The following is a 12,110-nucleotide window of genomic DNA, read 5'->3' on the forward strand; positions in this document are numbered from 1 at the left end:
CCTAACTCAGGCAGTTCTTTGTGGAGGAGTTGGTCCAGTGTAGAGAGTTCTACTCCTCTCAGAACCGCCTGCTGAAGCTGCAGTTTGCCCTGTACAACCTCCTGGCTGCCAACTCCGAGCTGGTGTGCTACTTCATCATCGTGCTCAACAACATGGTGACGGCCTCCGTCATCTCAGTGGTGCTGCCCATCCTCATCTTCCTCTGGGCAATGCTGGCCGTGCCACGCCCCACCAAGAAGTTCTGGATGACCGCTATTGTCTACACTGAGGTGGGTCGCTGTTGGGTTGAAAATGCTGGTACCAAGACAGAGCTGGTTTATGCATTGTTATTGTTGCACTGATGTAGTATGTTAGTGCATACCTATGCAAGCCTGTTGAGACAGCCGTTGCATAGGTGCAGATGCTTACTATCTTGTCCATCTTCTTGCCTTCGTTGGCTAAAGTGGTGTAAACATTGCGTAAGATGTGAAGTATGTAATGTGTAAGATCTTTTTTATTGAACACCTGGTGTAAACCAACGGTAGAAACCAAAAAGCAGTCTAGATTGCCCGACCCTAATTTAGGGCTTTATTCCACAGTTCCCGTTCCAGGCTGTTAGCTTTTACAAATATAAATACAAAAATCACAGTATTTAACAGATGCTCATGTATTAGATACGTTTCTTTATGTTAAACTATGTTTCTCTCTGCATTGTTCCGGTTTGTTCCGGTTCTACTCAGGTCATGGTGGTGGTTAAGTACCTGTTCCAGTTTGGTTTCTTCCCGTGGAACAGTGTATATGAGCTCACACTGAACGAGGACAAGCCTTTCTTCCCTCCTCGTATCCTGGGCCTGGAGAAAACTGATAACTACATCCGCTATGATCTGCTGCAGCTGCTGGTTCTCTTCTTCCATCGCTCACTGCTACAGGTATACCAGTCCACCATAAAACTCTCAGCCAGGACTCTGTTGGCCTTGACATTTATAATTATATGTTTATACCACAAGATTTGGATTAAATACTCTTCACTGTCATCAGCGGTATGGCCTGTGGGACCAGGAGTGTGCTCTGGAGGAGAAGCCCTCTCGGCCATCAGAGGAGGCCAACAAGAAGGAGGAAGGAGAAGGGGAGGAGGTGGAGGTCCATCCCAGCCTAGGACCCAGCCTCATGGACCTGGAGGAACTCAAACCGGACCAGGACCAGAAGGCCGAACCAGAGCCTGGACCAGAGCCTGAACCAGAGCCCAGCACCAGCTTAGCCCCCACCCCAGAGCCGCCTGTGGAGGGACCCAAGAAGAAGGGCAGCATCATGCGCTTCCGCAAGAAAAAACAACTAAGCAAAGGTCAGTTAAAGAAACAATAGAGGGGAGAAAGAAGACATTCATGAATTAAAGGCTTGGGATTTCAGAATAGGAGTGTGTGTCCTTATGACTGCCCGCCTCAGTTACAGTGAAATGATTTGTATTCTGTTTGGATTCTAGAAGCCTTAGATATCAAGGCTGAGAAGAAGGCGCAGAAGAAGAAGCAGAAGGGTAAACGTAGAGAGGCAGCCAGTAAGAAGCTGATAGCAGTGGGAGAGAAGATCAAGCACCTCACCATCACCGTGTAAGTACACAGGAGTCACTCACAGGAAAGTACACAGGAGTCACTCACAGGAAAGTACACAGGAGTCACTCACAGGAAAGCTCGTCAGACAATGCAATCGTCACACAATTACATAACCAGTGAATTCTATAGTGTTATTATGGTAAATAAATAATTCTGTGGGTTTTGATTTGCATTTAGAAGTGTAGTTGGTTGTGACGTGATTACTGTGCTGTATGAATCAGCGGTCCTCTATAATCTTGCCATATTTGGGCATGGACAGTGATTTGATTTCCCAATCTTCTTTGTAGTGTGCGAAATGTCTACAAGCCTTGTCACGAATTCTTCAGCGACATCTTACATGCACCGTACCGTGCTGCCACTGATGTCTACGCCCTCATGTTCCTCACTGACGTGGTGGATTTCATAATCATTGTCTTCGGTTTCTGGGCCTTTGGAGTGAGTACTGTTTATATGACTGCAATGAATGCACTTTCTGTCCGAGGCCACTCTTGACACACAACCTTTCCTATACTTGTGCCGGCACAAGCTCTCAAACCTTTCAAACCTCTCAAATACAGTTCCGATATTGTATTACTCCTTACTGCATCACCACCTACACGTTATTCCGATTAAACCATTAAAACACAATCTCTAGAAGCTCTGTACTTGGTCCCAGGATACTATAATAGCATTCTGTGGACTAAACGGTTGCCCATTGTGCCTCAGAAACACTCAGCCGCAGCAGACATTGCTTCCACGCTGTCAGAGGACCAGGTGCCCGAGGCCTTCCTAGTGATGCTGCTCATCCAGTTCAGCACCATGATCATCGACCGAGCCCTCTACCTCCGCAAGACCGTCCTGGGGAAGCTCATCTTCCAGATCATCCTGGTGTTCGGCATCCACCTCTGGATGTTCTTCATCCTGCCTGCTGTCACTGAGAGGTGAGGAAGAGGAAGGTGTGTCCGCAGAGTGATACATCTCATTACATCATGTCTATTTAATCACACTATGTTTGTCTATCTTCATGATGTTCTACAGTCCTGAAGCAGTGTGTCTATTGCATCATTTCTCTGAGGTGTATACTGAAGTGTGTCTCCCTCTGTCCTCTCAGGATGTTCAGTCAAAACTCGGTGGCTCAGCTCTGGTACTTTTTCAAGTGTATCTACTTTGCCCTGTCGGCCTATCAGATCCGCTGTGGCTACCCCACCCGAATCCTGGGCAACTTCCTCACTAAGAAGTTCAACCACCTCAACCTCTTCCTCTTCCAGGGGTGAGTCTGTCCATTCATCTCCTCCTCTGCCACACCATATGGTATGTTTGAGTCAAGGAGTCTCCCTGTTCAGGGAGGTGATGGGATGAGGTTGGGTACTGGTACAGGGTGATATTGTCTGTCTGTGCTTTCAGGTTCCGCTTGGTGCCTTTCCTGGTGGAGCTCCGGGCAGTGATGGACTGGGTGTGGACTGACACCACTCTGTCCCTCTCCAACTGGATGTGTGTGGAAGACATCTACGCCAACATCTTCATCATCAAGTGTAGCCGTGAGACAGAGAAGGTACAAAGACCTCTAGGTTACAAATGTAGTTGATAAAATCACTTGCTATCTATTGTAGTGTGTGATTAGGCCAGCAGTTCTTACAGCTGGTTCCTCTTCATCCTCAGAAATACCCTCAGCCCAAAGGCCAGAAGAAGAAGAAGATAGTGAAGTATGGAATGGGAGGACTCATCATCTTCTTCCTCATCTGCATCATCTGGTTCCCGCTGCTCTTCATCTCATTGGTCAGATCGGTTGTGGGCGTGGTCAATCACCCTGTGGATGTCACAGTGACCGTCAAGCTGGGAGGATATGAGGTAATTACTGGGGGGGAAATTATAAGTGAGCACAGTTTACACTCTATGGGCCCTGGACCTATGCTGCCCATGGTCATCTTCAATGGCAAGTCTAGTCCAGCACTAAAAAGCAAGCAATGGAGAATCTATGGAAGATACATTTGAAATGTGCTCATGTTAGAGTTGTTGTACTGAAACATTTAACCATTGTCCCTCTCCATAGCCCTTGTTCACCATGAGTGTCCAGCAGCAGTCCATTCAGTCCTTCACTGAGGAGGACTACAACAAACTCACCACCAACTTCTATGACAATGCTGTACGTAATACCTCCAACCCTACTGTAAAGAGCTGAACTCATTTCCTTCCCTTGGGTGCCCTGTTTTAGATTATAATTAAACAAAATGTGTACAACTGTGTAACCGTGAGTAAGTGATCCCTGTTGAATGATGAATACAACAAACATGGACTTGAGCTCCGCTGCTCTCCATTTGCCTCAGCGGTAGGTAGTTGTAACTTCTGAGTGTCTGTGTGCATCTCCTGCAGAGGGCTATGCAGTTCATCACCCTCTACAGCTATGAGGACATAGTGACAGCTAAAATCGAGGGTAGCTCCGGGTCAGTGTGGAGGATCAGCCCACCTAGTCGACAGGAGGTGGTCAAGGAGCTGCTGGGCAGCCCTGTGGACATGACCCTACGCCTGGCCTGGACCTTTCAGAGGTCAGCTGGGTGTGGGGGGTGTGTGTGTGTGTGTGCCCACCTGTATGTGTATGCACCTGTTTGTGTGTTTTTAAGTAGTTGTAGAAGTAAAAACATTTGCTTATGCAATTGCCCTGTGGTTTTCTATAGTATGTATTGTATTTTTGTCTGTCTCTTTCTTCAGGGACCTTGGCAAGGGTGGCACTGTGGAGCACACGTCTGACAAGTACTCCATCGATCTGGAACCAGGCAACCCAGTCAGAGCAGACCTTGCTTCACTGCTAGTGGGGAACCGCACAGACCCAGTGTATGTTCTGCTCTCTACACAAAGTCAAATGTAGTATTTCAATTTATGTTGTGTGAAATCCTGTCCTGAGTTCTGTTTGACATTCTCTGTACTGTTTCTTCCTCAGACGTGTGCCTCACATGTTCCCCAACTATATCCGAGCACCGAACGGAGCCGAGGCCAAACCAGTCGACCAGCTGTATAAAGGTCAGAGGAGCTTTTATTTATAAACATCCTTCTTGCCATACAGTGCTAGAAATATAGACGGGTTAGCTGACAACGTCACGAAAACTATGCACACGCTTCAAAGGGGCAGAAGGCCAAGTGTTGTTATGGTTCTGGATGGCCAGATAGCTAGCAACAATGACAAGAAGCTGCCATGGTGGTGAATCGTAAGTGGCTCGTTTCAGCTTGCTTGATCTTGTTCTTAATGTCTTGTTTTGACTGATGTCACGTCTATGCTAATATGGCTCAAATTTGCTAGCTGTAACGATGTATTTGAGAGACAAGTGCTCATTGTGCAGCTTTATTTATGTTTTCAATTAACATTGGAGATAATATACAGTTTACATGTTATCAACAATCTAAGCCAACCCCGTCTGTTTTTCCCCATAGTTGCACACGAGTCAGTTTTGTTGCTAAACAATCAACCCGTCTACAAGGAAGCTCAAAGCTAAAACATAGGCAGTCGGTCTGTGTTACTGTCTCCCTGACACCATGTTATGTTGCAGGTGATGAGGAGGGCTACCAGGATGTAACCCTGTCTCTGATGAGGGACCGCTCTCTGAACAGCACCCGTGGGGCCCAGGAGTGGTGGGACATCAGCATCGCCGACTGTCCTCCATCCACAGGGGATTGCGGCGTCCTGCCCATGGTCATCTTCAACGACAAAGTCAGCCCCCCCAGCTTAGGTTTCCTGGCAGGATATGGGTAAGATCTGTGCCTGTCTGTCTTCTCAATGGTAGCCCATTCCAGCAAATCTAATACTAGATTTACATTCACACTATTTTGTGGGAAATGAACTGTATTTTGAATAGAAGATATCCATAATTTCATTTTCAGACAGAGAGCTCTATGTTCAGTTATGCTCATTCTATACTTGTTGTCCATTGCAGGATCATGGGTCTGTACGTGTCGGTGGTGCTGGTGATTGGGAAGTTTGTGAGGGGCTTCTTCAGTGAGATCTCTCACTCCATTATGTTTGAGGAGCTGCCCTGTGTTAACCGTATCCTCAAGCTGTGCACAGACATCTTCCTGGTCAGGGAGACCGGAGAGCTAGAGCTGGAGGAGGAGCTCTACTCCAAACTCATCTTCCTCTACCGCTCACCAGAGACCATGATTAAGTGGACAAGAGACAAGCTATCAAGTGACAATCGCTAGCCTCCCCCCTGGCTGTGCTGTCCCATCACATCCAGAGCACCCCTGGCTAGGGCTGTCTGACACACAGGGGTGCCTCTACCTGGTCTTCCTCTAACAGACCCAATGCTAGCTCCAGTGGGTCTATTTTCGCTGTGCACTAACCCCTCCTCTTAGCCAGGGGGAAAGGGATGTTTTGTCTGTTTCTGTACACAGAGTACTATTTGCCTCTGCTGCTGGACCGTACTGAGACAGAGAGCCAGAGGCTGTGTGGCAGCCAAGGGTCTGCTCCAGTGCCCCTCCCCTGGTTATGGAAGGTTTGGCTAAGCCTCTCCAATCAGAAGGGCAGGTTAGATGCTTTGCACTTTGACCACAGACTAAAGCCAGTCTCCTCTTGTCTTATTGCTTGGGTTCCAACAGAAAGATTGGCTTCTGAATGAGAAGGTGTGATGGCCGGGTCGACCTACAGACACTACCCCGTAATGAAGAGCCAGGCCCCCTGACAGGTCACAGGCTGGATCCTCACTACACTGACCAGCACAGTGTGGACTAATGCAGCCCCAAAGGGGACAATTTGAGAGAAAAGGGGCCTAAAGTAGAGTGTTTGTTTCCAATCAAAACACTATTAGATCATATTCAGCCACATCTCTGAATCTTACTCAAACTGTTTACAAATTGAAATGCTTCAATTGGGAGGAAAGCTAACTTTGTACATTGCAACAAGTTCCAGGCTTATAGATGGCAAGACTTGAATCTTGTAAAAAGTGTAAAATACGTTGTGGTTAAATGACAGAGTATAGCAACACTGTTCAGAGTAAAGACTGAACCATACTAAACGTCTCCATGCTGGAATATTGCATAAGGCAACATTAGCCCCATCTCTGGAAAATGTCATGCTGGAGTAGTTTCATAAATTGTGACACTATACAGAACACACAGCTACCATTGTGCCTTAAATCATATTTTGTTCTGAATGGTTACAATATGGTTCAACCATTGCTTGAGCAGTTGCCAATATGCACAAACCTAAATGCACAAACTTAAAACCAAAACATTTCCTAACTTTAATAAACATGTTATACTTTATTGCCAAATGTTCGCTCTCATTTTCAGAGAACCCGGGTGATGCTGATGGGAGTCCTAATGTAGAACCATGTAGGTTGTTGCTGTGGGATCTCTGTTGTGGAAGAATAACCATATTTCTATTTCCAATACAATGTGATTCAGCTCCTAAACCAATGAAAATATTGTTAATGTGTACAAATAAATGATAATTCTCATTCCTGACATGGAAAAACTATTCATTGTTTTAGCATCATACAATCAATGTTAGATTCACCACCAAGCAGTGCCATGTACAAAGCAGCTTTATTTTGGCTGCAGTTAAAGTTTAAAATCAGTCTATAGTTGTCTTATAGCCAAATAATTCATCAACTGACTGAAAATAAATATAAAAGCTATTGGTATTACAGTTCATATTGAGACAAACAGCCTTGGCTGTATAGTTGCCAGGGGAACAATGTCACTTAGGTGTGCCGTTGGACGTTGTCCAGTAGCACTGGGTATTAATGTCTGTCACAAGGACCCATTGACCCTCAGGATGGCTTCATCCTCTTCCTCATCTAGCAGGAACTCACTGATCTCCTCCCTCATCTGAGACCTAGACAAGTCCATAAAGAGGAGTAACAAGGTAAATATAAGGATATGCTAAGTGCAATTCTACTGGTAATAACTCAATATTCTGTGCAGCAATTATGGGCAAATTAAAATACCTATTTCACAAGTATTTCATGTTTTTGAGTAAAGAATGTAGTGTAAATCTCACCTTCTCTTCCTCCTCTCAGCCTCTGACAGTATGTACTGGGGAAGGGCATCTTCTGCAGTCTGTAGAACAGAGAAAGGCCATGGTTAAACAAAGGCAATTGTTCACATTGGACATTGTCCTGCTGTAGTCTTTGTAAAGATGATCTTGTTGATGTTTAGGAGTAATGTGAAGTGATAGATGTCCTTTCACTTACCATGTCTTTGATGGTCAGTCTACAACTGTAACACAACAGGCTTTTAAGATCCACTATCTCTGGTTCCCTGAAAGAACACACAGTATTGTATTAATTCAATAGCATCAACGTCGCAAAATAAACACAGCCTCTTATTGTACAAGCAACCTCAAGTTGCTTGGCACTTCACCCTAAATGTAAACGTGTGAATATACACTGAGTGTACAAAAGATTAAGAACAACTTCTCTTTCCATGACTGACTGACCAGGTGAATCCAGGTGAAAGCTATGACCCCTTATTGATGTCACTTCTTAAATCCGTGTAGATTAAGGGGAGGAGACAGGTTAAAGATTTTTAAGCCTTGAGACAATTGAGACATGGGTTGTGTATGTGTGCCATTCAGACGGTGAATGGGCAAGACAAAATATTGAAGTGCCTTGGAACGGGGTATGATAGTAGGTGACAGGCGCACCGGTTTGTGTCGATCTGCAACGCTGATGGGTTTTTCCACGCTCAACAGATTTGTGTGTATCAAGAATGGTCCACCACCCAAAGGACATCCAGCCAACTTGCCTAACAGTGGGAAGCATTGGAGTCAACATGGGCCAGCATCCCTGTGGAAAGCTTTCAACACCTTGTAGAGTCCATGCCCCGACGAATTGTTCTGAGGGCAAAAGGGGTGTGGCTGCAACTCAATATTAGGAAGGTGTTCTTAATGTTTTGTACACTCAGTGTACACAATCCAGCTGTACTGTAATGCAAACATTGGAGACATAAATGCCTACTGACTTAGCAGAGGAGCAGCAGCCCCCCTCTCCAGTCCCACAGCCCTGACTCTGGCCCCCTCCAGTGGAGCAGCACTGGCCCTGGCCTGCCGAGGAGGCTGGAGGCGGCCCTGGAGCTGCTGCTGTACCAGGGGTGAACCCAGGGCCTGGGCCCCGCCTCTGAGACAGCTGCTCTGAGATCAGTGTGGCCTGGTAGGCAGAGAATTCCTCTACAGAACAGGGGGAGGTAGAGATGAGATATTTCTGTGACTACGAAAAACAAAAAAACTACTTTCAGTACAAAATGCCGTATTTTTATTTAGTGAGTACAGTACATTGGCAGTGTGACTCACCTAGTTTAGTGTCCAAGGCACAGACACACAGTAGGCACTTAACAGAGGGTTGTGTGTTGGTGTTCTTTGGGGGACATGCTGTGTGGAGCTTCTCACTGGTCCTGGAGGACAACCATCAACACAGGTGTTCATTACCAAAATCCTCAAAAATACATTATCAACAGCTATCTTAACACTAGTCTAGATACATAACAGGCTAATTTAAGATTGATATAGTATCCTTTTAACAAAATCCCCCTTCAACCACTATTTTCTTTACAAATACTGCACCATATAGAAGTCATTCTTACAAGTGGTTCCTAGTGTGCCTCCTTGTGCTACCCACCCTCACCTGTAGATTGTGCTGACAGTAGAGGGGAAGTCAGTCTGGAGTTTGGTGACAAAGCTCTCTGTCAGGCGCTGGATGCTGGCCTTGTCTTGTGCCTGGAAGAGGCGGTGAAGGAAGAAAACTTAAATACTGACTTGGCACACAGCGCCACACTACATAACAATGATAGTAATCAGAGCACAGCCGACTCACCTTAGTGTCCAGGCCAGGGATGAAGACTGAGGGGATGTCAAACATTCTGTTGTAATATGCTATTTCTTTAGAGGAGTAGTCCCTCATGGGTCTGACAATGACCACGTCTCCGTAGCGAGGATCTGAGAAGCCCTGTGAACACAGCAACATTTCTAAATGACACAGCTGCTGCTGTCAGAGCTCAATACACAATGTGTGCCTATGTGGGCTAATGCTGCAGTGATGCTACGAACGGTACTTTAAATATTGCGATAGAAGGGCATAAACATAATGTTCACTATTCCACTGAGCTGAAAGAGGTGAGGTCTTTTTCCTCACCGTGTCCGTGGCCAGCGATGCCCCTCGCCCCAGAGAGATGTTGCTGAGCAGTTTGATGGCCAGGCGGGAGCAGCTGTCCCCCATCATCACCTTGGTGTAGCCCTGCGTCCTCGCTGTGTGGAGAATCAGGTGCTGCCTGGACAAAGCAATGCATTACACCTCATTAGTCAAATGGCCTTTACACAAACTAGACCTTCAGAAGCATTTCAGACATTTTCATCCCCCATTTGCTCTGATAATTGAATGGCATGTCTCGGAGATACAGTCTAATCTCTCACCTCAGTGTATGTAGCAAATCCTCTTTGGCTGTCAGTGTTCTCACAGAGGCAAACAGTCTCTGAAGGGCTTGGCTGTGTTCAGGGGTGATGGGGCTGGTTATTCCATTCTGGACCTCCTGCATGCTCTGACTGGACAGGTGACTCTGGGTATTCTCCACAGAGAGGTCTGGGTGCTGGTTCTGGTTCTTCCTGGTATGGATGAATTGGTCCACAGCAGCTTTATAACTCGACCCAGTCTGAGGTTTTTCTGTGGCCGAGGATCCTGCCTCTAGCACTGAGCTGGGGAGACTGAGTACCTGAAACACCATGGAAAGCAAAAGACAATAGACATGATGATGCAACTGTAAGAGTAGATGATGCAACCATATATTCTAAACAGTGACAAGCTATAATACATATTTAATTCCAATGATCAAACCTCAGTCTCACATCCCAGAAAGAATTACAAACAACATTTTTCTGACCCAGCTCACCTGCTCCAGGTGGACTATGTGGTAATGGTAATTAGTGCCTCTGAAAACAGACTCCAGTTGAGCCACTGCCCTCTCCCGCTCTTCCATGCTTTGACCACAGGCACCGCCCTCTGTCAAGACACAGCAATAGACAATCATCACACATGAGCAAGTCTAATGGGCCAGAACAAGCTGTTATTTGACAAAAATAAAAAAACTTTGCGCCAAAGAGCAGCGATGATCATCTGTGCATTACCATCTATGTAGATAATTCCGGGGACAAATCTCAACTTCTTCGGTGCGTCTCGACTCAAACCCTGAGAGAGGAAAAAGGTTCATTTTCATTCAGAAAAACAAAACAAAGACAGTTTGAAACCCTTAATAATTTGAAGAAACTGTCAATGTGTTACATCTAAAATGTCATCCCTGTGATATTTCAGTAATTGCAACATACAGTGTGACTACACATCTAGAAAGACATTGACCCAACTACCTCTTGAACCTGTGACAGCATGGAGCTAGAGGCTGGCCCTCCAGACACTGCAAGAAGAACCTACAACAGAGAAACAATGCCAATTCAGTTGTTTGATTTATGTAAGACCTTACAAAAATGATATAGATGGATATTCAATACCTTCTCTCCAGGGAATATGACCCGGTTCTTTCCCAGCATGGCCCGGAACTTGTGTATGAAGTACTCCTTGAAGCAGCCCCTGGCCAGAAGACATACCCAAATAAATACATTACTTTTCATGATTAACTACAAAGAGCATATGTGCTGACAATGATAGCAAAAAATGCACAACTAAGTATAAATTACCACTTTCTAATTTTTGCTGTAAATTCTGTGGGGTCAGTTCTTGAGACAAATACATCTAGTTTGCGATGACAACCCTCTCCTGTTTAATTACAAAACGCTGTTCAATTAACGTTACCTGCAAAAGGCATCTCCAGCTCGGATGATCAATACAGCTGTATTTTCTTTGCATTTGACACATTTCTTGGAGACCCTGCGATCAAAAATGTATTGTGAGTGGATGGAAGCAGTTGCTACAGCAGATAAAATTATAAGTAGCTAAACTAACGTTAGCTAGCGAGCTGAACTCAGTTACACGTGGACATTAGCTTGACTGCAGCTAAAGCAACTGGGTAATCTAGCTGTTAAATGGGCAAATAGTTTACCGTGGGGTCACTCTGTGTTCTAGCTGTCCATTGTATTCTTCATCAACCTGGCACATGGTCGAGTTTAACAAGTTAGCTAGCTATGTGATGAAGAGCTCTAATTCCTTGTAGCTCGCTAGCTAACTTTAGCTAGCTAACAATTGCAGAATGTAGCTGTCACAAATGTTTCGGTTCAAGCTTGCCAGCGAGCCAGTTAAAACTATGTGAGCAGATACCAGAGTTTTTCGAAACTCTATTTAGCTAGATAAATTCATTAGATTAATTTAGCTATTTCAAGATGTATTTAATTCAGCCTATTTCTTATAGCTGTCAAAAGGCTCGCGCTTGAATAACAACATCGCGCATTTTGATGACGTAGCGAGATTCTGTCCACACTCATGTGAAGAGCGTTTTGTAGTTGGAACACTATTATTTTTGTGGATGTATAACATATCACATTAATCAATATTGCAACACATAGTTAAAAGAGAAAATTAGAACTCTAATAGCGTAAACATTTTACAACAAAATGAAGCA

General features: G+C 45.2%; 2 protein-coding genes across 2 annotated transcripts in view; one reads left to right on the plus strand and one right to left on the minus strand.

Moving 5' to 3' along the window:
- Window positions 1-7,016, plus strand: part of LOC311127839 (piezo-type mechanosensitive ion channel component 1-like) — a 72,291-nt gene extending 65,275 nt beyond the window's left edge. Inside the window, exons 36-50 of the mRNA XM_084159719.1 lie at window positions 11-269; window positions 720-908; window positions 1,018-1,321; window positions 1,460-1,583; window positions 1,874-2,021; window positions 2,292-2,506; window positions 2,677-2,835; window positions 2,970-3,117; window positions 3,225-3,413; window positions 3,616-3,708; window positions 3,936-4,108; window positions 4,272-4,394; window positions 4,501-4,580; window positions 5,105-5,303; window positions 5,489-7,016. Of these exons, the coding sequence (XP_084015845.1) occupies window positions 11-269; window positions 720-908; window positions 1,018-1,321; window positions 1,460-1,583; window positions 1,874-2,021; window positions 2,292-2,506; window positions 2,677-2,835; window positions 2,970-3,117; window positions 3,225-3,413; window positions 3,616-3,708; window positions 3,936-4,108; window positions 4,272-4,394; window positions 4,501-4,580; window positions 5,105-5,303; window positions 5,489-5,753 (2,668 nt within the window). The 3' untranslated portion in view covers window positions 5,754-7,016. The remainder of the gene's footprint in view (window positions 1-10; window positions 270-719; window positions 909-1,017; window positions 1,322-1,459; window positions 1,584-1,873; window positions 2,022-2,291; window positions 2,507-2,676; window positions 2,836-2,969; window positions 3,118-3,224; window positions 3,414-3,615; window positions 3,709-3,935; window positions 4,109-4,271; window positions 4,395-4,500; window positions 4,581-5,104; window positions 5,304-5,488) is intronic.
- LOC311127840 (cytoplasmic tRNA 2-thiolation protein 2-like) lies at window positions 6,790-11,939 on the minus strand. Its single transcript, XM_084159720.1, has 15 exons — window positions 11,595-11,939; window positions 11,348-11,422; window positions 11,047-11,125; window positions 10,906-10,965; window positions 10,669-10,729; window positions 10,434-10,543; window positions 9,961-10,256; window positions 9,683-9,818; window positions 9,365-9,496; window positions 9,176-9,267; window positions 8,845-8,945; window positions 8,517-8,721; window positions 7,748-7,814; window positions 7,555-7,613; window positions 6,790-7,389 (listed from the first exon to the last, which is right to left on the minus strand). Exons 1-15 carry the CDS (start codon window positions 11,648-11,650, stop codon window positions 7,305-7,307), a joined length of 1,614 nt encoding a protein of 537 aa, XP_084015846.1. The 5' UTR covers window positions 11,651-11,939; the 3' UTR covers window positions 6,790-7,304.
- Window positions 11,940-12,110: the final 171 nt, after the last annotated feature.

The sequence above is a fragment of the Coregonus lavaretus genome (genome assembly GCF_964263955.1).
Source record: "Coregonus lavaretus genome assembly, chromosome: 4".
Classification (NCBI taxonomy): Eukaryota; Metazoa; Chordata; class Actinopteri; order Salmoniformes; family Salmonidae; genus Coregonus; species Coregonus lavaretus.